Consider the following 27,666-nt stretch of genomic DNA (forward strand, 5'->3'; position numbering starts at 1 on the left):
AACCTGTTAGTTCAGGTTATTGAAGTAGCTAGTTCCAAAACCCCAGCCATACTTTTCAGACCAGAGATCTTCTGAAGCTTCAGAATAAATGTAAGGAGGATGATGTCCATCTTTTATTCAGGGTAGGTCCGGCACAGACTGAGCACCTGCTGGAACAAAACCCTTCTCAAAGCTGGGCAGTGTGACCTGAAACAGAACTGACCAGTGTACAAAGTTTAGAGCTGACTGGGGACAAAACCGTTTTGAAGGGGCCTGATTAAAAACCCTGACACTTGCCTCTTCCCTCCAAAAAAAGTGAAATCCTCACAAGAGAACTCAAATCCTTCCCAGTTTGTTAGGAACTGGAGTCCAAAGTAGGCCAACATGGCCACAGAAGGAGTTCCTTAGCAGCCTCATGCTATTATACTGCCAGTGAGTAATTTCCCAAATATGTTTGTTACTCTTTCAAAATTAGTATTGGATACAAAAATATAACCTGGTTTGTTTGTTTTTTTAAATTATAATTTTGGTAATGAAAGCATGAAGCATATTTTTCAAAACTAGATTGATTTAGCAGGGATTGTAAACCATGAAGCTGAAACACTTCAATAACATCATCTTTCTTGTCACAGCTTTTTACAGCCCACGTCTAAAACCAAAATAAAATTACTTATTTTGAGGATCAGCATTTACAAGAACAAATGCCACACGCATATTGGACTTTTCACCCCTAAATAATGCAAATTCTATTTCTGTTCCCCCCAAATTAACTGAGGTATGCAATTTCCATTTCCTTTCTTCTAGCCTTTTTCAAAGGCAGAGCTGCAACACCAAATCACACACCAAGAGTGAATATTCCTTAAATTCTCATTTCAGAATTCACAGGTGTATCAACCATATCATTTTAATTTAGTTGTTAGTATATACATTAACACTCAAAAGTGTGATAAAAACCAAACAAAAGTAGTTTTTTTAATAAACAGCATGATACAGACCGCGAAGATAAATAAAAAGCAGACTTTTTACAGTTTCCCATGAACATGAACTACAATAAGTATCATAGGCCAGACTTTTGTTACTTGAGTAGCACAGCAGAAGGGTTAAAAAAGGGGTTGTGTTTTACTTTTTTTTATTTAAAGTACTGCAAGACTATTCTCAGTATGACAACACATGCATCTTGCTGCATCTTAAATACTTTTTGGCCCATTATTACTAAAAATGTCTTGCTTTCTACCTACTTTACCACAGACCTTTATCACAGAATGACACACACATGGCACCGTCCCCCCCTGCCCCAGTAGTGGTTATTTCAAAGGTAATAGTCTCATTTTTAAAAGATAATTGAAGCACTGGTGGGGGTTTTTACCTTCCCTTTGATGCAGACAGGTAACTGCTCCCAGCTTCAGTGAAGTTACACAGAAGCATGGAGAGCTGACACCCTCCTGGGCTCTGTTTTTTACCCAAAATTCCATCAGGATGCTGGGCTGGCTCAGGAGGAGCAGCTCAGGGGAGGGGAGCCTTGCTCAGCACTGGTGAGGCCACACCTGGAGCTCCCAGTACGAACCTGACCTGGGTGTGCTGGGATGGGTCCATGGAGGGGAGGGACAGGAGAGGAGGCTGAGAGGGCTGGCACTGGGGCCTGGTCAAAGAGAAAGCCCAGGGGGCACCTGGCCAATGTGCATAAAGACTTGATAGGGAGGAATAAAAACAGGCAAGGCTTTTCTCAGTGCCCACTGAAAGGACAACAGGCAATGAAATAGAAGATATTTCATATAAACATTATGGAAAAAAAATGACTGTGGGTTCCTTTTTCTCAGACAGACTCTAAACCCAGCTAGGCAATGTCCTGGGCACCCTGTTCTATTGCTGACCCTGCTTTGAACACGGTGTCTGGGCTAAATGAACTCCAAACCAACCTCAATGGTTCTGTGAAAATTCTGCAGTTATGTTGCCATTTACAATGAGAACAATACTTACAAAATTTCAAACCCAAGAATCAAGGACTTGAGACTGCAGCCATAAATATTTAAAGCCCTTTTCTCCACCAGGGAAGTAGATTTTCATAGTGTAGTGGATATTCACAGTTAAAACTTTTAAGAGGTGCAAAGAGAATGGATGATACTCCCAGATAATGAATTACACATTTATCTTCATATGAGAAATGAAGAATTTGGACCACAGCTGCTATAAGACAAGAAGATTAATCTATTCCTTTTCTTTCCCCAGCCCCAAGTGAAACAGTAAGACAATTTTGGACAGCCTGGAACAGTTGATAAATCAGGATATAGAACATTATTAATAAAGCCTGAAAATAGATTAAAAATAGTTAAAGAAAAAAGGCAGAATGAGATTCCAACTATTAATATCTGTATTTTGGCTCACAAGAATTAACTAAACTACAACAGACATAAAGATTCTTGAAAAAACCAGCTTCTGCCTGAATTAGGCTTTCAGTAACTTCAGCAATGCAATTAAGTCAGGTTTAGTTGTGATTCATTTTATGACTGGAACAGGAGCCTAACAAAATGAATGCAGTTACACTGAACTGAATGGCCCCTGAAGCAGTATAATAACTACTGGGAATCAGGCACCAGAATTTCAAAAAGATCAGGACAGAATAGTGTATTTTTTGCCTTCCTTCTGCTGCAGGAATATTGCATCACATACAGAAGTGACAGTAAGGACACTTAAAACACACGGACACAAACCAGTGGGGACACTAACTTCAAAGGACAGGCAGAACATTGCTTCAATTGATCTTCTCTTACAAATATTTTATGATGTTCTTATGCTCTGGGCATGTCCCAGAGGGGTGTTGGAGAGAGAAGAGAAGGGACAGAGGCATTCACCTCTGGCTTTGAGTCAGGAGCACTAACACTGCAAGACCTCAGACTTTGCAGAGTCTGTCCCATAAAGCTCAGATGTCCAGAACACTGTATGGCAAATGAAGAACAGAGATTTTTCCTGAGTGTGGGTTCAACAAGTCTGTATGCTACAAAAGAGTAGGAAGAGGAAACATTTAAGCTACCAAGGAACAAAAATATTGAAGAAGAACAAAACAAACTGTAGACAAGATTACTGTACTTTTGGAGAGCTGAAAAGGCTATTTTGTTAATAAAGACTATTTCAAAGTAAAATTATTAAGTGTTTAACTGGGCTGCTACTAAAGATTCCTCTCCTTATGAGAACCTTTCATACTGAATCCTAGGAATAAATAATCTGCAACTCTGATACACATACAGCCTAATTCTGATTTCATATGCTGTTGTGAATCCAGAGCAATTCTGATGAAGTGAGTGTTGTATCAGCATAAAGTGAAATCAGAATTCCTCAAAGAGAAGAGCACCTATGGGTTTGGTTAGAGTATGCAAATAGAGAACTCCTATAGCCAGTTTCCAGTTGGCTTCCCTTCATTAACACAGATGTAAAAAAGAGTAAAACTAAACAAAGAACCCCGAACCAACACCGGCTGCAGGGGTGCTGAGCTACACACATCATCTTGGACAGACAGAGCCTTACCTAAACTGAGACAACTTCCAGCACAAAATAAAAAGATGCAAATTCATTATTTGTATGAAACATGTATTGCAAAATTAAATTGGGATTCAACAATCTGCAACAACATCCACAGCTATATAGTGTTTTCAAAAAAACAAGTGTGGTTCTTCCATTCAAGTAAAACTAGAACAAGTGAAAGAAGTTAAAAAAAAATCCTAGAAGCAGCAAGTTACAATTCTTTCTGTAATACCACACCATTTTCATTAACTTGAAGTATTTTCAAGATGTCAAAGACATCAACAAAAATAGTAATTTCAAGTGGCTTTTCTGATATTTGTTTTTTGAATGGGTCCAGCCCAGGTCTGCAACCTGTACAGACATGCAAAACAGGAGGAATTCATAATTACTATTAAGAACAGACATTTGAACATGCCAGTTATATAATGACAAAGCAAAGACAATACCTTCAAATTGTCAACAAACATGGGCTACTGACCACTAAAGGGCATTTAATACTTTACAGAAAAAGGAAAGTTGGCATAAAAACCCACAAACAACTCGCCAAACCACCAACAGCAGGGTCATCACTTACAAAGTTCTTATAAACCTGGTAATTTCTATACTGTCCTCTGTATGCAGGCTCATATCTTTTCCACAAGATGCCAAATCACCTACAATTTTGGTTTTATTTAAAAGTATTAAAAAAAATTCAAATTATACTGGAAGTCTGTTTCAACTATGAAAAAACTACTAAAGCACCCTTTCAGACAAAGAAGTATGCATATATAAAATCAGTACAGGTACTTCTGCTACATTTAGGAAAGCAATGAATGTAATGCTAAGTAAAACTAATATGCAGCACCCTGTTCTGTCATTACATGAAACACAGTTTCACAGCTGAAAAGGTGACTGGTTTAAATTTTATTTCACTAAAACACCACTTCCTAATGCTTTGTGATAAAACATATGGCCCAGTCGTGGGCTCCTTGCTCTGGCAGTCCTACAAGAAGTTCTGCAGGAGCAAGGTGCCCAGATTCACTTCAAGCCCAAAATAAATGACTGAAGTATTTAGTGCATCTGATTCCCAGAACAAAGGGAACATTTTCAAATCTCCATGAAGTGGGAATAATTAAAAATAAGCCAAATTCCAAGCTATTTCTGTAAAAATCTAGGACTCAGTTACAAGTGCTTTCATGGTGTGTAAGCAGGTCTTCTTTCTGATACTGGGAGCAGATAACATCCTCTCATTTCCTCCAGGGTAAGCAAACAGTGCCTCCTCTATCCTCAGTGAAGTTACATCAGCAGGAACTGCTGTGGCAGGATACAGCAATTAGGGTTCAACGCTTTGAAGCTGAGAGAAGGATTGTTGTTTTCTGTGAAACACTGGCAGAATGCTTTTCAAATGCCCATCCTGGTGATGCAAAGAACTGGGTAAAGCCCAGGAGCTTCTCCTATTTTTTAAAGAAGTTTGTTGAAAGGCTACAATTACCCCCAACTGTATTATGTCTGTACCACTCTGAGGTTTCCTTTCTTTTACTATTTGATTCTCATAATAAATCCACAGCTTATGCACAACATTTAATTGCAGTAATTTCTGGAAACTGAGCCTGACTCCCCATATCTCTGTCTGGGCAAAAAGGGTGCAGAATACTGTGCTTGAACTGAAAGACATTGATACTCATATTTACAGAAGGGCTAGGAAGGGGCAAAGTACACACAAATTTGGCCTCATAACATCCAATAAATGTGAGTTGATCTTTTCACCCGGGCTGGAAAAGGCTGACCATTTCTTGCATAAACGAGGTAAAGCATTGTTTCAACACCAGATAAATATGGATAATATAGCACCTAATGTGATGTCTGTGCAACAGTTTTACTCAGTTAAATTAAGAATTATAGCCAACAGGGTTTCAGATTTTGTGAATGAAACTTAAACTGAAACTAACCCATTTTAAGAGCTAAACCATTATTGTGTGTGGACTGCAAAGTAATAGATACAAGGGTAACTTTGCTCTAGAAAGTACAACCAAGCTTAGCAGGAGTTAAAATATTCATATGAACAAAAAGGAATATGTAACAGTCAATAAAAATAGCAATGGGAAGTCTCTTGGACTACTTCAAAATATTTCGTAGAACTAAGGAAATAAAACTTCACATTTCCCATACTATTCTCAGAGCTTCTGTAGTTTTCAGAAAACCAGGTTTTCCCCCACAACATCAAGTATCCATGCATGCAGTAATCAGCTGCAGGATGCTGACTTTGAAAGTGTCTTGAAACACCACAGCCTTGGCTTTACAATCCCCAAAGTCTTTCATAACGTAATTGATTGCACATTTTTAATATATTACAATTTGCTAAATGAAGCCAACCACTCATTACCTCATCAGTACAGCCTGCACAAAGTACAGTTTATTTATATGCTTATATTCTAGTCTAACACCAACTGCCAGCATATTTTATATTACACGTGGTATTGCACTTTCTGAGTGGCACCTCGGTGCGTGTTTGCAGTGAACAAGCTGAACCCCCAAAAGCCCCAAACCTTTGGAATTCAAGTGCTGCCAATCTAGCAAGTTTAAAATGTCAGGGTGAACATCACCCACAGAACTATTATGGGCTTTGCTAACTTTAAAAAAAAAAACCTGTTTAGCAATTAGAAAAACAGTCCTACCTGAAGTTGTGCATAAGGGCAATCTGAAATCCTTGGTACTCTGAACAGTTTCAAAACATGGTGCCAATTTCATTGATTGCACACATTGTAATTGTGTTAAAGGACAACAACTAGATTTACAAATATATATTACACACACGCACAAAACAGACAAAGCTATAAAATGTTTGGTAACTCCACATGCTTTGAGCTAGCCAACATATCTGTCTGCTGAACTGCTAATTATCGATCATATTGAAAATCTAAATTGCTATCTCTGATGTATCTTACTGGATTCAACAACCACTTCCAAAGGAGGAAGAAAGAGGAGAAATGGTAGACCCAAATTTTGAGGGTTTAAATGAGTGTTCTTGAAATAGCCAGCATATCATTTCAGTAATGTGAAGAGTGATTCCCAAAATTTTTTTAGAGACTTAGGCCAAGTTCCCCTTTGGCTTTAGTGGGTATATTCCCATTACTTCACTGGTACTTGTGTCCTCTTTCACTAGGGCTGAATTTGGTCCTAGGAGTATGTCTGGTCACCTTCAGTGACGTTAATGAAAACGGGAGTCTTGGACAGATAGAACTGGGTTGCAAAATTAAGAGAGTTAATATTGGACAAATAATGTAAATAAAGAATATATATTAATAATAGTTCCTATTATATAAATAGCCTTTATAAAAAAATAATCTTTCAATAATTTTAATAACTCACCTTTCTTTAGGTTCTGGAAAACATGTATGAAAAAAATCTATTCAGTTCAAGTTAGATCAAAGCAAACCTAAGATGAACACTACAGCTCTCTGTTGCACTAAACCCAATTCTGACCATTCAATTTCCAGGTTAGTCAGTTTTTGGGGATGATAGGGAGTTTCTTTGTGGAAGTATGACTTGCACCCCTAGAAATACTGAGCAGGAGAAACACCATACTGAGTGGGCCTATTTCCTACTGCCTTCAGAAACTGTGCAGATGACGGACCCAGAAATAGAAGGGCCACCCAAAACCCCACAAATGTTAATGCCTCTGAGCACATTTAAAAGGCACTGTCCTCTCACTAATGTTTTTAGATCTTTCCTTTAAACTATGCTGCATTTAAGTATTTGCTATCACTTGAATTCTCTTTCTATTCTTCACAATCCAGCATAGTCTCCACCTGCTGTACCAGATCTAAGGTAAGATGTGATGGACTCTTACACTAGCACTATTTTCTTTTTCCTTCTAATTCATCCTATCAAATGAGAAAAGGAAACATTCTTCCAAGTTTACCTTTTTGAGCTTAAGGCATAACATGAATCATCGAATCATCGAATATGCTGGGACCCACATGGATCACAGAGTCCAACTCCTGGCCCTGCACAGACACCCCAGAAATCTCACCCTGTGCCTGAGAGCCTTGTCCAAACACTCCATGAACTCTGTCAGGCTCGGGGCTGTGACCACTTCCCTGGGAGCCTGTTCAGTGCCCAACCACCCTCTGGGTGAAAAACCTTTTTGTAATATCCAACCTAAACCTCCCCTGACGCAGCTCCATGCCATTTCCTCAATTCCTGTCACTGGTCAGAGAGAGGAGATTGGTACCTGCCCCTCCACTTCCCCTCGTGAGGAAGGTGCAGACCTCGATGAAGTCTGAGCTCAGTCTCCTCTTCTCCAGGCTGAACAGACCACGTGACCTCAGCTGCTCCCCATACAGCCCATTCCCCTCCAGACCCCTCACCATCCTTGTGGCCCTCCTCTGGACACTCTCTATTAGCTTAATTTTATTTAGAGTGTGGCACCCAAAACTGCCCACAATACTCAAGGTGAGGCCGCCCCAGTGCAGGGCAGAGTGGGCCAATGCCCTCCCTTGCCCAGGTGGCCATGCTGTGCCTGATGCCCCCAGCACACAGGTGGCTCACCTGGCTGCAGGACACTGCTGGCTCATGTTCAACTTGCCATCGACCAGGACCCCCAGGTCCCTTTCCACAGCTGCTGTCCAGCCTCTCCTTCCCCAGTCCATACACACAACCAGGCTTGCCCCATTGCAGGTGCAGAATCTGGCACTTGCCCTTGTTAAACTTCATACACTTGGTGATTGCCCACCTCTCTAATTTGTCGAGGTCTCTGCACACATTGTACTAAAGCTTAACTTTTGAAGTTTATAATTTTAGTGCTATCTGAAACCCTGTTTTACATTATTTTCCAACAGTTGTCTGAACAATTCATCTCTTTTCTCGCCATAAATTCTAATGTTGTTCATGGTTTGTGCAATTCCTATGCAACCAGTCTTTGCTGCTAACGGGTATTAACAGTGCAGTACCCACAAAGCTGGGTATCAGTTCTTGTTTTCTTTGCTGTCAGTTCAGTTCAAAGCATGTTGCTTTATTGTGTGGAAGATCCAGTCCATTTTTGTTGTCCAGCCACCATGGTGAGCATCATTCATCTGCTTCATGAAGTACTCAAGAGCCTCCTGCTCAGTTTTGTCCAATGCAAGGGTCTTTCTAATGTATGCAATATCATCAAAGGACTGCAGTTCTGGCATTCCTGAGCCAAGCATCATGGAGAAAAGATTGATGAAGAGATTGGCATGCTGCCGAATTGCCAGGTAAGCCTTATAGCACATCTCCTGAAACCTGGAAGAGACCAGGAGAAAAATGCTCAGTGCATCTCTCTACTGGATGTGTATCACTGCTTCAGCACTAAAACAGTTTTACAGGTAACCAGACACTAAAAAAGCAGTCTTAGTCTAGTAAGAATACCATAATGTAGCTGAGAAGATTCACTCATTCTCCTACTTAGTTTATTTGTGTAAGGATTAATAATGGTCAGACTAACACAACATTCAAAGACAGGCTTTCTAGTCTTAAACCTCATCTGTAATTCACACAACTGTTCTACACGAATTTATGTGAGCTCACAGGGTCAGTTTTGTCACTGCTACTGACATTTCAGATTTCAAAAGGTATTTCCTGACACACTGCTAAAATCAGTGCTTTCCTGGCTATCTTCAGAGTTGCATTTCTCCTGTAGTTTTATGAGGGCAGCAGCTGTTGCTCCTTAGGTACTCTGAAGAATGCACTGAAAACAGGGACATTTGCTGTATCAGACTGAAGAAGAAATACCCAGGTTAAGGGAAAAAAATGCAGAAGAGCTTCACTGCAGTGTTCAGACAGACACTATAATTCAAAATCTGTCTTCCATTGCCATCAACATAATGAAATTAAGATTAAAATTGAAACCTCTTAAAGACTGGGTTGATGGAAAGAGATATTAAGAATGACTATAGCAACAGATTTATTTACTGCTATTATTTTAAAGTTCTTACTCAGCACGCTCTCAGCCATTGTCACAAACTACACAGGCCAGCTGAAGAGCTGCTATCAGAGCAGCTATAGGAGAGAGAAGTATGGCTGGATGACCAGCAAGGCTCTGATGCACACAACACCCAACATTTAAGAAATCTCAGTAGCTGCAGTTCTGCCATCTCAAGAGGATTTTAAGTGTAAAGTCAAAGAAATATCAGATGTTTGAAAAATCACCATCTTTATTCACATGTATGCTGACCCTGCAAATCTCAAGTGAGATTTCATGGACCAAAGGTCATGTAAATGCTAAGATTACCAACTGACTTACAAGTGGATGGCTGATCTTCAACTGAAGAACTAGAACATTCCCACTGCAAGCCAAGTAAAATACTACTGTTCAGTTAAATGGTCTAATTATTAAAGGTCACCAGTACTAAAGTGCATTTTAGGTAAAAAACACTCTGGAGGTTAAATGCATAAACGAAAGCTCACCTTTCAAACTCCCTTGTTTTGGTACATTCTTGGGCTCCTTTACTAATCACTATTAAGAAGTCTTGTGTTAAGACAAATGGCACACGCTCTCTTTTGTAACCAAATTTTTTCTTCTTGTGATCGAGGAAGTGCCCAAAATCAATGTGAAACAGCTTGGAGAGACAGAAAGGTATTTTAAGATTAATAATTCCATGTTGAAATGAAGTCACAGTAAAATTGATCATTTACTTGTAGTTCCAACAGATTTTTTTTTTTCAAAACAAACTCATACCAAAGTGAGGATGACCTTAGGGTATGATTTTAGAAATCATCTCTTACCTGTCCATCATCTTTGACCATGATGTTACTGTTGTGGCGATCACCAATGCCCAGGATAAAGGTGGCAACACAGTAGCCAGCACAAGAACGTGTAAACAGGTCAATAGCTGCATCATACCTATTCCAACAAAAAAGGAGACACTTTCCTCAGATATTCCAATAACACAGAAGTGCATTTTTCTTTTGCAAAAGAGCAAACAGGGACAGGTAAAAAAGAAAACAGAACTAGATGGACATAATTATGGGCATAATCTCCCACTTGATGAACTTTAGTTATCTTGAAGTTTCCATCAAAAAGAAGCATATGGCCAAGGAAAACAGCTGACAGGGAATCTCACATGTCTCCTTTGTTCTTGTCCTTGAGCCACTGGTGCAATGTATGGCTGTTGAACTGCAGTGCTCCTTTTAAGCCTCCTTTACACTGGATCTGCATGATGGTGTGAGAGCTCCTGACCACCTCGATGAGTCCCACGCAGTCACCAATCGACAAACAACCATAGGGCAACATCCTGGAAGACAAAGGTTCATTGTTTTGTTGGGGTTTTTTCTTTCCTTTGCAGAGAATGGTGGCAAGAGGTAGGAGAGGATGTCTTTCTGCAGATTCCTCTATCTGGCTACTCTTTAAGACATGGGGAACTGTAGCCACTCTGCAAACCATTCTTGGACAAAGGCTTAATTCTGTCACTCATTACACTACTGGAGACAAAACTGTGACCCATGAGAGATAACATAAACCAACAGGTCCTTCTGTCTAGATAAGGAAATGAAAACTGGGGGTTTCTAGACAGTGCACAGGCAGCTCCTTCGTTCCCACCTGAAAATGTACCACACAGCAAACGCAAATTTGAAGGTGTAACCTGACTAGGAACAGTTTTCCAGAAGCAGAACAGTTTATCCTGAATGCCATGCAGAAGTTGCTGCATTACAGTCTGGAGGTGGAGAAGCTCACACAGACTGGGCAATATCTACTGTGTGGACTGTGAAGATACCAACTACAAAGAGTCATTGTTCAGCAGGGCTGAGGGTTTGCACCTTGCTCAAAGCCAAACCTACAGACAGAATCACTTGGCCACAGTGTGGCTACTGTGCCTTGGCTCTTGTATCCATTCCTTGTACGTAGCTCACTCAGACCCACTTGAATGAGAATTAAGTATTTTTCAAATATGAGCTTATGTTTATAAAATCCAGTAGTTTAGTTAACAAAAAAAAAAAAATTAAATGTTGCTCTAACATGCACAAAAATGTCTATTTATAGCATTTCATTTATTACCCTTGGGAAAACAGAATCAAACTCTGGGAACAAACCAATGGCAGAACCATTAAGATCAGCATTACTTGGGAATGACCTCTACTGCTTACCGAAGATCAAGACCCTGATTTTGCCAGATGTTTTCCATAATTCGAATTATCTGAAGTGTCAGCATGTCCTGACGCAAGTCTGAAATAGTCAAATACATTAAATTTGCAGATTTTGTAACACCAGAATCTTTGGTTAGATCTTACTTTTCTTTTCCCCCCAAAACTATGTCTAAATACATCTAAAGGTAATGAGGTTTGCATAGTTTTGTGCAGATTTTGTTCCCTCAAAAGAGAAAAGCAAGTTCTAAATAGTAAAAGATGAATATAAACTTGTGATGGTGATTTTAAAATCATACATTAAAACCAGGACAATGGAATCACAGTTTACACATCTGTAATATCTTGAAGAAATTTATAATTAAAAAGAACAAATATTAAATAGTATCGTGTTCCAGCTTGACAGACTGAGCATCTTAGAATATATAAAATTTGTACTTGACTGAGATAAATACTCATCTGTCTATGCTTAATTTTTCTGGAAAAGAAAATAGCTTTGCTCAGCTGTTTTGTTTTAATATATGTACTTTATAAGCTTATAAAAAACACAAAGTATAATGTTAGGAAAATAAACAGGTATGTAGCTTTTGAATTACACTTATCTTTCCTTACCATCTCCATTTTTAAATATTATCTCATTGTTCTGAAATAACAATTCAGACATAATATCTGGGTTTTCCCAGTTCAACCACAGCGGCCTTTTTGCAGATGACATTATCCTGCACTCCTCAAGCCTAAAAGAGATAAGATTTCTATGAAATAGGCATAATTTGATTCTTATACCATATTTCTCTAATACTGCTAAGTTCTCCCTGTTTTGGTCAAACTCTGAACCAGCACCAATTTAAAGATGCAAAGATAACTGACAATGCACCACTTTCACTTTCAGACTCAAACTTAAATTAGTAAGTGCCACATTAACCATTTGCTAAGACCAACAGAAGAGTTGTGCTGTAAGGGAATATTGTAAATATTCCTTTGGCAATATGAGCTCCTGAGAACTGGAAAAAGGACTGAAGTTCCTGGCCCCCTAAAGGAACAACTGAAGGTCACGTTGTTCCCTGGTTTGTTAAACCATTAGATTGAAATGACTCCACTCTTTATGGATTACTCTGCTACAAATTCTATTCAGTGCACTTTGAAAATACTGACATTTACTAAATTAACAGTCAACCTCAACACTGTTATTGTTACCATTACTAAACATTTACTGAAGCATCCAGACAAATTTCAAAAGTGGATACAATACCGAAGGTTTCCCAGTTGGTGGGCAGGATTAAGAGGAGAGATAAAACCTTGCAAGGCATCCATGAAATCTGGCCGTCTCATTTGTTCAACAAGAAACTTCATCTGTACCTGATCAATAAGCACATTCAGGTCTTGAGAACACTATTTACATGGAAATGAAGGTATCAGATTTTAGCTTTGGTTTTCAAGCATGGTTTTGCACAGTTGTAATGTAAGTACAGCTCAGCTACATATTACACAAATTGAAACCTTTAACTTTAGTTCTATTGCCTTGAGAGCTAGACAATAGCATTGCACAGAAAACACTGCAGCTCCCCAGGAAACATAGCACCTACTGAAATTAGCATTAACACTTTCCTCATTGATCAAATAGAACAGCTCTAAGTGACTCAACAGCAGCAGTTTGGAGATGAGGACAGCTTTAGATACCTTCTGGGTCTCATCCTTTTTTTCCTGCTTGAGAATATCTGTGAGGTTAATCAACTTCTCCATGGCCTCCACCTGCCTGCTCAGGTGCTTCAGGTACATTCCACACGCTCGACAGTAGGACTCCAGAAGTAAACCAAACCTCTGACTGACAGTTTTGTTGTGCATTTCAGACCTACACAGGGAAGAAGAACAGTTACAGCCTAGAGACAAGACCACTTAGAGGTGCCAAAAATGAAGCTGTACTTGTGACATCTTCATAGAGTCCTAAAATACATCCCCTCAAACAATCCCCTCCCTTATCCTTGATGACACCAAGGCAAGTAGCAAAGTGAGAGTACAGCAAAGATGCCTTGCTTCTATTTCTGGTCTGATTACACCAGCTTAGAACAGAACTTTTAGGTGACCTTTAGCTACAACCCAATATGTTGCAGATTGAGCTATCAAGCTCTGTAAGAAGCCTTTAATAAGGAAGTAAAAATAAAGTTTTTACTTGTCTTTTTCAAAGCTTTACCTTGTTGAATTGGGTGGCTTTCTTTAGGTCTCATGTATTTGTAAAGTTTTCTGAACAAATTGATGGGGCATCAGACAGCTAACAATATGGGAGGCTTTCAGCAATCTCTTAACCAATATAACCCAATCTTTATTTAGAGTGGTAATATTTTTCTAAGAAAGGACATTTAGTATGTCAAACCTTTAGAACAACTAATTGTTTACAGCAAATAGGAAGCCCACCACCCCTTAACATGACAATAAGCTTACTTTAAATGCCAAAAGAAGAAGTGTCCTATCCTTTGATTGGTCAGTGCCTTCTTGAGTAGAAATCTCACAAGCTGATTATCTAAATACTGCTCATATTTCAGAACCTAGTTAAGGATAAAGAGAAAATTTTAAAAAATCAGATGCAGTTATTATTTCTATGAACAATATACAGATTAAAGGCAGTTAAATAAAAAGCCATCTATGTTATACTTTTTTTTTTTCTGGAATGACTGATCTTGGTATTAATATTTGTATGTGTTAGGCTTTGAACAATATATGCCAACTGTTCACTGGCTGCTTCTATTTCAGGAACTTACCATCTGATGCTTGCTTTACTGTTACCAAATATTTTAGCCTCAACTTGCTCAAAATTTTGAGAAGATGCTTCTGCTCATCCTGTCCCATATGTTAGGACAGCTGAAATAGCTGCCTGTTCCAGTTGGTGGAACAGTTTTGCATCTCTGCAGAATGCTGGCATTTAGTACCAACAAGCAAAACCACAGCACTACAGAAAAATCAACCTTTAATCTCCTCTTAAATAATCTGCAAAGCAAACATGATGACCTCTTTTTCACAACAACTTAACTTTTGCTGTGTTTTAAGCCTCTGTGATCACTGAACATACACAAGACAACAAACATGCCAAAATGTGCTCAGTACCTGTACCAGCTGGATGAGGTACTGAGACAGTTTGTCATCAGTCAGGGACTTCTCCAGACAGCGAACGGCAAAAGCTCGCACCATGGGGTCTGGGTAATTGCAGTCCAGCAGCTCCATGGCCTGCTCTGGCTTGATTGAGGGCCAGTCCTTCACCAAGCAGTACATCTGTGGGCAAAAAGAACAAGCACATTACACCTTTGCACCGGTCAGGAAGAAGCTGGAACACACAGCCTTTAGAAGGCAGTGTCAGACACAAACTACATCTGAGTAGAAGCTGTTTAATTGCTGGTCCTCTCAATCAACAGTCTGGTATTAGTTGCCAGTTGACTTTGTTGTTTTATCCACTCTAAAAAGAATGAAAACAGAACCTCACATTTAACTGTAATTGACAAGTTGGCGACATCAGAGGGATTCGAGTAACGCCAGCAAGAGGAAATCTTAAGACCAGACTGGGCTCAAGAACAAGAACTATGGACCAGAAACACCTGTTAATCATAGTGGCAACTCCATTCAATGTATCATACACACAAAATATGCTTTTAACTTCCAGAAGTTTTCTTTAAAATACCATTATAGCTTCTTCAAAATCTAACAGTTCTTCAGTGCTTTATGTTACCTGGGCCACTTCATCTCTAGAATTCCACTTGACAGACAAAAGTAATTTGGGTAGAATTTCTGGAGTATTCACACAATAGTGTCTGCAAAAGAGGAAAAACAAAAGTTGCATGTAGTAAACAACACTTTTGCTTTCATAACCATCAACTGTGTCCCCACAGCCTTGCACCTTTTTTATTCCTTTGTCAGCAAGGTGCTCTCAGGATCCATCCATGCAGGTAAAACTGCAGTAATTAGGAAAATGGGAACTCATTCAACAACTTACTTTTCTCCACAGGATTATAACCACACAATACAGAAACCACACAATACAGAACACTTTACAAGTCTCATCTAAAACACCAACTCCTCAGCACAGAAGAAAAGGGAGCAAAACCCATGACAAATTTGGAATGAATGGGGTGAAGTTTGATTATGCCAAGAAGGTTTTTTCTTTGGTCTGGTTTTTGATTTGCAATACCTGTGTCTCCAGAGGAAGTCCTTCTCTTGCTCAGTGATTTCAGACAAGGGGTCTCGGGTACAAATGGCTCGCAGCTGCTCCTTGTCACTCTCTGTTAATTCACTATCCCGAGCTATTCTGTTACTCTGCAGAGACAGTGGCACTTTAGCCCTCCACACAACTCCTTCTATTGCCAAACCACACACATGAAATACAGTATTTGAACACACAGCAACCACTACAGCCTGTGTCATGCAATACTATCTTGCTGTATCCACTTGTTATAACTGAGAGCTCAAAATGTAGAAGGAAGATGAAAGACCAGGCCTTTGATCTCTACAACTGCTTTCAGTCACTGCTGGCACAAGAAGAGGCACATTTCAACTAAATCAGCTGTGTGGAGAAATAGCAGCAGTGACATCTGATGAACGACACAATGCAGCACAAAGTGAGACTGGTCATTTCTGACCCCAGCCTGAGATTGCTGAGGGCTGCTGAAGGGAATGAAAAGGATTTGGAACTGAAAAAGCAGAACATGGGGGATGAAAACAGGTAAATCAGGGGCAGAATGCTGTAGGAATGCCTGAGTAACAGGAAGATGGAAAATAGTAAATCACAATTAGTGTAAGACATTCCCCAAAGAGCACAGAAAACAGAACTGCTACAAGCAGAAATTATCTATGTTGTCAGTGAAGTGACTTTATCCTCCTCACCCTTTTTTCTTGGTGCCAGATGGAACAAAACAATGAGCTGGAGTACAGAAGCCCAGGTAAGATGCTGGGGAATGTTATTTACCAAGAAGACAACTGTCCTTAAGCATGTATTAAAACCCTGCTCAGTCACAGCATACACAGCAGAGATGCTGCTCTGTGATGGACATCCTGCTGAGTATCAAGAGAAATCCAATGCCCACAGCCTGTTCAGGATACATGGGACAGGACTGCTGCAAACACCCCCAGAATTCCCACTCTGGAAGCTCCTGCCACCTCTGTGCTCCAGCACAGCCAAACTCCCACCACAGAGCTCTTCACACAGAGCACAGAGCTCCCTGGGCAAACCCAGGGCTTTGAACCAGCCTCCAAAAGAAAATGTAAAACACACCAACCAATTTCACAGCCTTGGCTTAAATAAAGAGCATTTTTAGCTTTACTGCTTTTCTGTCTTTACTTCTTTTCATCATCCAAAAAAGTGCTTTGAAGAAAGCTCCAAACCTCACCAAAAAGCCAATTCTAATGCACAAGTTCTGTTTGTGGAAAAAGTGAGATAAAGGACTACACCCATGTGTATGTCCATCAATTCCCTTAAAATTCCCTTTGCTTGTGGTCATGACCAGCCCATAAAACAGACAGGAAAGAGTTCTAAGCACCTTTGGGTTACACAGGAAAGCCTAACTATACACATGAAACTGCAACAAAGAAAAACTGTGTCATTGAAGGAGAAGTGCAACTTTTTAAAAGTTAAACTAAGTAGTTTGACACCCAAATTAGTGATACAAAACCGTCAAAAACACAGTAAATCAGCTTCTCTTTGGAGTGTTTTCGTTGGTCAGTGAAGCATTAGGTCACTTTACTGGTAATATAAAGAAAGGAGAATATATTGCCCATTTTCCCAAACACACGACAAAAATTTGATTCTATGATTTTACAATAAATGAGGATGTAAAAAAAAAAAAAGTTTTGCCACTGATACACTGAGTAAAATAAAGTAGTAAATAATCCTTTCATATTTGAATAGCTAATCCTGGAGGGGGAGTTTGCCTTACCTGCCCTGCATAGCTGTAGTTGAATCCCAGTTCCCGTGAAATTGTCCAATTTGCATGTTCTTCAATCACTGTCATATCTGGGAACTTTACAGGGTTGCTAAACCAATCAAATTCCAGCTCTAAGCATGGAGTTTCCTAGGTCAAGAGAATTCAAATTACTTTTTCTGCTGAATGATAGTAACCAGAATAAAGCATATTTTGAAAATGCACTCTTAAGGGGGAAGCTGGCATGCAAATACCTTATTTGGATTTGATCCAGTAACACCAATAGGATTCAACAAATCCTCCAGCCCATGAGGTACTGCCCAAAGATTCAAAGCCATTTTCCCAGATACCAGAGTGTCTGTGTAATCGAACATGTTTATATTTCCCCAAGCCAATGGACAGTGCTCCTTAAAGAGATTAAAATATGATTTTTTTTCAGTGTCATCTATGGATTGCTGCAGAGCGAGTCAGGAGAAATAACATTTTCACCCCAGATCAAGTTGTCACATTCCCAGATTAGCAGAAAGCAAGTTGTGGAGGAATGGCTGTCATAGCAGTCCTTTAACAAAATAGTACTAAAAGAATTGTAAAACAACATGCACATATCTTCCTCACACCAAACTAAGTCAGGATGATGAAAAATGTTTTTCTGACAAGGAGATTTTTTACCAAGTCCTGTAGTGACAGAACAAGGGGCAGCAGTTTCAAACTTGAGGCCAATATTTTTAGATTGGACAAAAGAAATATGGTTTTCTATGAAAAGGGTAGCCAGACACTGGCTCAGGTGCCCAGAGAAGCTGTGGCTGCCCCATATCTGAAAGTGTTCAAGGCCAGGCTGGATGGGGCTTGGAGCAACCTGGACTAGTGGAAGGGGGGTGGAATTGGATGATCTTTAAGGATCCCTTCTAACCCAAATCATTCTGTAAGGTTCACAGACCTGCTTGTGGACAAACACCCTATATATTACCTGTGACACACACTCAAACCCACAAGGTAATGATCTTGCTGGCTAAAAATTAAACATTGCGTGTAGATTATTAAAAATCACTATTTGACATCTAGCATTAAATGCTAAAGGAGTGCAAAATTTCTTTACTTGAAAATTCAACTCTAAAAGGTACAAATATTGTCCTTTAAAATTAAATAAGTTAGGAACATGGGTTTTGAAAATTAATTTTAAAAGCACTTCCACCTCAAAACACTAACACTGGTCTTCATGTTTGGCAATGCAGTATAGGTATGAGTTACAGTGCTGAACTGATAAGCTTTTTTCTGTGTTAATTTCCAAACACAGACACACAAAAAAAAAAAAAAAAAAAAGAAAAAAACCCAGAAAAAAACCCAGAAAAAAACCCCCATATTTTAATCAGATTCAAATCAAACATTGCACTAAGACTCAGTGCCAGGCCAGCATTTACCAGCTATCTTCCCAAGCTGTGGCTCACTAGCACAACAAAGGCACGAGGTGCTTTACCTCCTTGGCCCCCTTGCGGCCTTTGACAGAGCAGATGGAGAGGCAGAGCCGAGCAGCACGGGGGAGATCAGGAATGTACATGTCATACAGCAGCCACTCGTTCCACCTGCAGGTCCAAAAGGCACAATTAAACCAGGCTAAAGGAGGCCTCATTCACTCCACCAAAAGGCATTTGGTATATTCCTAAACTGTATTTGCATACAGAGCACACTTTCTTACTGAAAAAGGGTCCCCACATGTGCATTTGACCACATTCACTGCTTTTGGGAATGGAAACTTCCCCAACAGCCTTCTAGACCCAACACTGTTTAAAAAGCCATGTTAGGTTCAATTCCTGGAACCTAAAGATAATGGATTTGCATATATGCTACACTAAAGGAGTACAAATTTCTTTACTTGAAATTCAACTCTAAAAGGTACAAATATTGTCCTTTAAGGACAAGGTTTAGCTTGTCAAACAGTTTTCCCTTCAGGGGAAAAAGGCAACTGGAAAAAAGAGCTTTCAAAACCAAACTAAACTTCAACTGTTGGAACATAAAAAGATATCTGCAAGACGGGGATAGAACATGGAAATCCAAAGCAATATTCCCAAGTCAAATATTTTTCTATTTACTATAGCAATAACAGCACAGAATGATTCTACAGGAATAGTTTGATTTTGTTTTCAAGAACTTCTTTAAGCAGAATTCATCTCTCAGTTGGTAGAACTGTGCTTTTGAAGAGGAACTTCTGATTCAGTTTCTTCCCCTAAGCAGATTGTCATACAGAATTTTCTCAGTTGAAAGAGAAAGCAGCTTCCAAGGACAGCATTAATTTTTCAATGTATCTGTAGGACTGAAAGCAATTTTACAAAGAAATAACTGTGAAAGCCCTTCTCTAAGAATAAAGAAATTGGCAGATGAAGTTTAATTCACTTTTCTTATGTGTTGATTTCATACAATACAGATCTATGTGACCATATCCATAATTTCAAGGCATAATCTTCACCACCTTTCCAAGATTTTATTTCTAAAATAGTTGAAATTATCAGTTCAACTACTGCAGTATTTGGGGCAACTCAGGATGAAAGCCTATTTTTCACCAACTATGTATATTATTAGTCCTTTAATTATAAAACCTAATCATATTCATAAAAAATGTACAGATAAAAATAAGAGTTTCAAAAAATATTATTAAAGACATGAAGTCAGAAAATGCAAGCAAATAATTACTTCTGCACATATACTTTGCAACTAATCTTAGCAGGTGCTGAAATTTCACACCTCTTCATTAGTTACAGTTATGAGAACAGGTGGCTAAAAGATGACCCTAATATTTCTATATGCTCATAAAAAACTTCTTTTTGCACTTGTAAGTTCAGGTGATTAATTTTTTCCAGGTAATATTGATGGTTTGTCATACATCCTGAAAATATATTCTATACTATGCTATTATGTGCAAGACAAAATGTTTGTGCTTGAATTAGATTAATGCTATATATATATATGGTTACGTATTATATTTTTACAAAACTTAAGGTAAAAGATTCCCAGTAAGGAGCTCTACCTGAGTAATGGTTAAGTGGAGCCTTTACTCCTTCAGTGCTATAATTTATCATGCCCTGAAAGTCAGGTTCTCTACAGTCACTCAGGTATTCATCTTACCTGGGATTAGAACAAGGTACCCTCTGAGTATTCACATTGTCACACAAAGGTTCCCCTCCATGGTAGATGCCTGTCCTAACATAGATCTGCAAACAACATCCATATTAGTCTCTGAAATGTTACTGTAAACAAATGTTTTCATTGCAGTCAACACATACATGATTACAACACATTATCCTTTCGTTTTCAGTAACAAAACAAAAACAAAACCAAAACTGAAAACCAAACAGCTCCACCACTCCCCAAATTAATTCATGCTTTGTTGGGTCTACAGCACAGTTTATAAGCATATCCTTCTAGAAAAAGTGTTTTGGTCTTTCTCCTCATTAATTGCAAAACTAGTTCTTAAAAAATACAGTAACAAACTTGAAATCGACACTAAAAAAAACACCCCTGGAATTTACTCTCCATTCTTCCTGTGCCAAGGTGTCGTGAAAGGAATTCCATGGAAAGAGAGTCAGGGTTGTAGATGTCTTCAGTGGAATTGAACACTACACTGGCTTTTTGTCCCCTATTACCCCACACCTTTATTTCCATAAACAAAGACAGCATGCCCTCATCAACAGCACTCTCTGGTACTGTAATGCATTTTTAACCATAATTACTTAGAGGACAGATTTCTTTTTCTTTCCATTACAATCTCTGCTGGAGTGCTACACAAACTGAGTCCTGCTCCTACCAGGCAGAATATTTAGCTAATTACCACAACTCACACTTTTTAAGCAGTATAGAAAAGTTTCTAGATGCTAAAACATGGGTGTGTTCTTTAGAATTCAATACTTCAATTTAAGTAAAAGAGTGGTATGATTTTCTAACGTGCTAAATAACAATTCTTTTCCAATGTCAAAACAAAACACTCAGGAGGGAAACCACAAGCTGCTGCAAAGCCACAAGCAATGCCATACCTTGTCTATGTCCCTAATGTTCACATTTACATAGGTAGCACAGAGGATCCTTATCCTGAGAGCGCTGTTGATGGTCCAGAGGGATTTGGTGGTGGCCTCCCCGTTCATGTAGGGCGTGGCAGTGGAGATGCGCCGCGAGTAGGAGGGCATGGTGAAGGTGTCCAGGGGCAGCTGCGTGTACAGGCTCTCCTTGGCCATCAGCATCAGGTTGGGCATGCGGCCAAGCATGATGCAGCTCCTTATGTACTGCAAGGAAACAACCAAAGTGTGCCACCACGTTTTCTGAAAAATCCTCTTTGCCCAGGATTTTCTCCTGGGAAGCTGAGAAGCCTCAGAGAGGAATGGAAACAGTAATTATCTGATGGCTGCTCCTGTGTTTGCTGCTTGGAATGTGGCTTGGGCATTGTTTACCAACAGGTGAATGTTTGATTGGTTCCATGTGAATTGTTTTAACTTAATGACCAATCACAGCCAGCTGTGTCAGACTCTGTGTCAGTCACGAGTTTTTATTATCATTCTTGCTAAGCCTTCTGGTGTATCCTTTCTCTTTCTTTGGTATAGTTTTAGTATAGCATCATATCATATCATATATCATAAATCATAATAAATCAGCCTTCTGAGAACATGGAGTCAAATTCTCATCTCTCACCTCATCCTGGGGACCCTCACAAACACAACAAAAGTGCTGTGTGTTTTCAAAGCCTACACTCTTGGTAATGGAAACCTACAAAGATACTTGGGGAGACAGGAAAGTGAAAGAGCTGATTGTGTCCTGCATGCACACCCTGCACAGTGACAGCAGGTGCAGCATCCAGCAGTTGGGTAGGGTCACACAGCCACACCTCATGGCTCTGAGATGTGAACATCTACAACAATGGAAGGCTGAACTGGAGAAAGAGATGGGGGCTGAAAGAAACCCCAACCAGGTTTCTTGTAGAGCTCCTCAGCCCCAGAACAGCGCAGCACAGAGCAGATGGATGTGAGCTGCTCCTGGAAGCAATTGAGCTGTTCTGGAACAGCAGGGGCTGTACCAGCCTGCAGTGCAGCACAGGTGCCTGACAGTGCCAGTCCCAGGCAGGGAGCACAAGGAAAGCAGCAGCCACACTCATTTTTGGCTCAGGTGTGCTCATTACCTTAGGCTCAGCACTGATCCTGACACACTTCACCTGTCCATTCAGGTCTGAGTGCTGAGAGCATTTAGTCTGGCAACACCACCACAAAACACAGTGTGTTAGGACAGGTCCAGCCTGGAGTTAATGAGCAGGCTCTGCTGGGGCACAGCAAAGGCAGAGCAGATGCTTCTGAAGAAACCACGCTAGATCAAATAGGTCTGGTGTTTGATCTTCAGATGACTCTGCAAAATTATTCATGTATGCCTGCACTTGCTCCCCAGCTCCCAGAGTACAGAGATGCTTTTCCCATTATTCAGGATACCCCACCCCTCCTTCTCTCCTCCACTGCTCTGAAGATCAGATTGTCAACCTTTTTAGCTGAAGGAATGGGAGCAGCTTATTACAACAATACATTCCTCCAAGAGAAAGCAGCAGCAGCAGCTGCTCAGATGCTCCTCTGCCCCATGTTCAGATGCTCCTCTGCCCCATGTTCTCTCACACTCCCAGCACCAACAAACCCAGACAGTGAAGGACAGACAGACATAAGGAAGACTCAGCAATGATTTCTGTAGTGCTGGACATTTACAATTTTTATCTTATTAAAGTAATGATAAAGCTGTGACAGGAAAACAGTTTGCTCTTTTACCACCCCTTTAGGACAGGATTTAAAGTAGTAATGGTTGTTTCATAATTTACAATCTGATCAAATTTCCTGTTTTATTACATCAGCACCATTCAAATATAGCTCATCTCTTGCCATTAAAAATCTAGGATATTTCTGAAAGTACCTACCTTTGATTTAGCACTAACATTAGAAGAAAACATTCAAAGAAGAAAAATTATATGAGTGATACAAATTCTAATTTAAACTACCTTTTCTCCCCCCTCTCCCTTCTGAAGCACATGGATTAGCCAATTTGTGCACACACTGTCATTTCCTATGTTTTGGATTAATTTAATGAAAAAGCCAGACCCAATACTGATCATTTTTCTCCCCACAAATTTGGATTATTTTGGTGTAGTTCAAAAGAAATCCTTTATGTTACTCACCTTATACTGGCTCAGTGGACATTTTTCTAGCAAGTATTCATCACAGCCACAGACTTTTAAAATATATTTGCCCTGGTACTCCAAGACACAAAGTTTCAGTTGTTCAGATGACAGCAACATACTTCGAGTTTTCTTCCTAATTGCTTCAGCAATAACTTGCTCAGGCACACAGTCATGATTGATTTTTAAGGTGTATTTCTGCTTATCATTGTTTGGTGAGACTATCACCCAGATCACCACTATAATTTGCCCTGGAATAAATGTAAAATAATGTCAGGCCTATAATTTTCAATGCAGTTTCCAAAGAAAAAGCACAAACCCAAAATAACCCCCAAACCAAACAACTCCCATGCCTCCCCAACACAAAGATTTGCTTTTAGTATTAAAGGAAGATGTAAACAAAATTCATTGCCCAAACTTAGAGAGGGTTTATAATTTCTGCAAGGAACTAGATGCATTAAGTTTATTTTTGACTCTAGTGGAAATTCAAACTTTTAGCCAGCCCTGAGGTTAAGAATATTTTTATTAACTACTGACTATTTGGCCTTCAAGACAAATACAGTAACTATTTCATGTTTGAGGACTGCAAAATAACTCAGTGATTCAGCATCATTTAATTCCAGATATCTGAATGCCATAGAAAACTGCAATGACAACAAGCTGTTCCCACCCACTAAAAAAAAAAGTCACCTCTGTTTACTGAGTTATATTTCAAGATTCAGTTAGAATAGCACAATTTTAAATATCCCTTTGAATGCAGAGTCCATCAAGATTATTCTGAACAACTTAAGGTGTAAGATATTGTTGGAGTGTACTAAATACAGCACATAAACCAGTGATCAAGTCAACAGCTGTACTCTTTGATTTCAAACACTGAAAATATATTATGATTCTGCTGTAAACATTGCCCTTACCTTTGTCTAGTTTGTTGTATATGTGTTTGGGGAGTTCAGCTGAGGACTCCACATTTGGAGGGTAGACATAGAGTGCTCTGCTGTGAGGGGCGTTGGCATCTCGCAGGTCCACGGCTTCTTTACACACGTTCAGAATGTTTCTTCTGAAGTCTTGTACTTCTGGATCCTTGACCATGTCAAACTCACAGACAGGCATGCCAATAGCAAAACCTACAGCATTGGAGCAGCATGAGGATATCACTGTAACTGACAAGCAGAGCTAAAAATTTCTTCAGTCACAAAAAAAGCCAACATAAAGCAGAACACAGCCTAAAATATGTGCCAGCTTCTACATGCATACATAATTGCTTTATATCATTCAAGAACTACACAGTTCTAAAGTTCAGTGCACTTAGCAGACACAGAAAAGGTTAGAAAACAGGTGTACATTCCTTGAAGATCCTGGAAGCCTTAAATCACTGCTCTCACAGCCAACATTCCTCCTGGAGGAAAAGGACCAGGACTCAACTTCCTTTGAAGTCAGCACAGAGTTTCCTAAGGAGACCAGAGGAGCTGTGAAATTTGATTTTTTCTCAAACCCTGGCAGGATTATTGGTAGCTATTAGGACCATAATCAACTTTGCTTACAATGGAACGACAGTCATTAATTTTTTTTTTAATGACCTACATTATTCAAGAACTGCAATGAACACTCCAAGAGACACTGAACTTAAGCTCTTTGACACAGATACATATAATAACAGTGCATTTCATTCAGGTCCTTCAGATGTAATTCCATTTACTTTAAAGGGATTACTTGGATAAATCATCACTTATGCATGAGTGTTCAAATGGAAACTTTCAATTGCTGTGTTGCATGGTTACCTAACCACCGCTCTCCTCAAGTCCTGAACATGTTGAGCTTTACAAAACAGAAGCAATTTACTTATTATGCATTCGTCACAATTAAATCATTTAACAATTAGCAGTACCTCAGAACAAGTATTTCCAGTTGACAAGTCTCTGCCACTGCAGTACACATTTGTTAGCAATGAAACAGGAGTGCGTATGTTTCTACTGCCTCAATTTAACTCTTAACCAAGATGTTGGAACAAATGCTAGATTCCCTGTGCTTTCACAATGGACCATGGAAAATCATAAGCTACTTTAGAGATGATTCAAAACACCAATTTGTCTTGCCTTTGCATCTCCAACCTCAGGTGTTTTTTTCCCTCCTCTCCCTATGGCCTTTTGTCAGAAGGGGGAAGAAGAAAGGTGAAAAAACCTAATTTCTGATATTTGACTTTGTAAGCAAGATAGAGCAGTATTAAAATCTGTGTCCACAAATCTAGAATGTTAAATCTAGAATGTACAATTCTGTAAACTCCAAACTAAATTATAACTGACTTCCCAAATAACAGGACAGGCGTTGCTCTGTAATAATATGAAATCCTGCAAATAAAAGACAAGCAAAAAGATACCCTCTAACCCACAGGCAACTACAAATATGCTTCATAAAGCCAAGGTGAATGAAACAGATCAGAAAACAGGAGTTTACCTCACTGATTATAAATATTGGCTTTACTATGATCAGCATCTTTGGACATTTGATGCAACAACTGGCACTTATGAAACGTGACAGGTACGACCCATTTCTGTTTTTATATTTTGAAGAGGATAATCAGTTAAACAATGTTTTTAAAAAAAGATAATCTCACCTATTTCTCTATTAAGAATCTTTTCTTCTCTGTTACCTACTGGTTCAATAACTTTCAGGAAAGGCTGAAACAGTCGCAGGTCACAAAGTCTCCGTGTTTCATCAAAAAACTCTTCTCTCTCTGCTTCCTGTGTAACACTTACAAAAATGTAAGAAGATTCATCTTGAAGGAGCTGATAGAGAGGGTACTTCCTTGCTTCTTTAAAGAGTTCATGTTTAATAGTCAGTAAGGTGGCCTCACGGAGGCATTCTAGAGTCACTATCATTCCATTTGGGAGGAGACACTCCACCAGGATCCTGGGGGGCATCAAGTGGATGCCCCATAGTTCACCAGATGACGGCCGGGGAGGCATTTTTAAGTCTTGGGGTGACTTTGTACTTCAAGCTCTTAGAGCAGTGATTCGTACGTGTAAACCTGAGTGAAAAATCAGAAATCCAAATGTCAACATTTAAAATACAAACATCACTGAGAATTTCAGATAAAATGGTTCAAACGCCGCTTAATAATTATAGATGAATATTCAGGGCTGTATTTTACACTCACAAGAAAGACCTGATGAAAGCAAGCCTAAGAACTTGTATTTGAATCTTAAGATCTACTCAAACAAAACACTTAGTAGAATCACACTAGTTTGGAAAAATGCCTATATATATATATATATGTCTTAAGAATAGAGGATTTTTTTAAATCTGAAATTTAAATTCATTAATAGAACATTTCAATAGCAAAGGAATGAAAATAGCTAATACTCAAATTATTATAGAAATTTTTAACCAAATCTCAAGCCAAGTTCTCTTCAGTTTTAATTTGGAAAGTGAAGCGCTTATTATAATTTGGGTGATACAAACCATCAGGTCTTTTAAGTTTAGCTAAACCAAGGATTCCATGTTTAAAAATGTTTTTTTCTCATCTCAAACCTCTAAATATTCAAAGAACACTTACATTATAGTTATAAATATTTACTAAAAGCTCTAAACTTGATTTTAAGAATCCATGAACACACTAGACTTGGCCATAGCCATTTCAGATCAGTATAAGCTACTTATACCAACAACAAACCCTTTTTCCCATTAATGAGACAGAAGAATTGAGCCCCACTAACGTTTTGTAGTTGGGCTTGTTTTATTTAGTGCCAATGCCCCGTTCCAGTTCCCTCTGGCAGCTGCATGAATGTCCCTGCCAAGCCAAAGGAAAGGAGAGGAACACGTGTGTGACCCTCTATCTGCGCTGCTCTGGCCATCTTAGAGCAGAGGAAATGAGTATGAGAAAGAGACAAAATGAGAATGGGACAGACCATGAGAAAACCAGAGTCTGGACAGAGCAGAGATGTTTTATAGCCCAGTGGGTGAGGGGAGATGCCAAAAAGAGAGCAGAACTACCCAGCAGGCACACAGTAA

The 27,666-nt window shown here is 39.3% G+C and overlaps 1 protein-coding gene across 1 annotated transcript; it reads right to left on the minus strand.

Annotated features, from left to right (window-relative positions):
* Positions 1-867: 867 nt before the first annotated feature.
* PIK3CA (phosphatidylinositol-4,5-bisphosphate 3-kinase catalytic subunit alpha) lies at positions 868-26,621 on the minus strand. The gene is made up of 20 exons (XM_066556944.1): positions 26,270-26,621; positions 24,573-24,782; positions 23,659-23,909; positions 21,497-21,742; positions 20,592-20,677; positions 18,949-19,054; positions 17,729-17,881; positions 17,490-17,624; positions 15,749-15,873; positions 15,290-15,371; positions 14,674-14,838; positions 14,014-14,117; positions 13,255-13,426; positions 12,827-12,933; positions 12,190-12,311; positions 11,581-11,659; positions 10,560-10,730; positions 10,222-10,339; positions 9,904-10,055; positions 868-8,739 (listed from the first exon to the last, which is right to left on the minus strand). The coding sequence occupies exons 1-20, from the start codon at positions 26,619-26,621 to the stop codon at positions 8,469-8,471; spliced, it is 3,207 nt and encodes a 1,068-aa protein (XP_066413041.1). The 3' UTR covers positions 868-8,468.
* Positions 26,622-27,666: the final 1,045 nt, after the last annotated feature.

This window comes from Molothrus aeneus, chromosome 10 (genome assembly GCF_037042795.1).
Source record: "Molothrus aeneus isolate 106 chromosome 10, BPBGC_Maene_1.0, whole genome shotgun sequence".
NCBI lineage: Eukaryota > Metazoa > Chordata > Aves > Passeriformes > Icteridae > Molothrus > Molothrus aeneus.

Excerpts from the sequence above, each read along its gene's own strand:
- PIK3CA (XM_066556944.1), bottom strand. The coding sequence starts at position 26,621 with ATGCCTCCCCGGCCGTCATCTGGTGAACTATGGGGCATCCACTTGATG. Across the intron at positions 12,312-12,826 it reads CACCAACTGGGAAACCTTCG|GCTTGAGGAGTGCAGGATAA; the intron begins GTATTGTATCCA and ends TATCTCTTTTAG. Across the intron at positions 10,340-10,559 it reads GACAAGAACAAAGGAGACAT|GTATGATGCAGCTATTGACC; the intron begins GTGAGATTCCCT and ends TTGTTGGAATAG.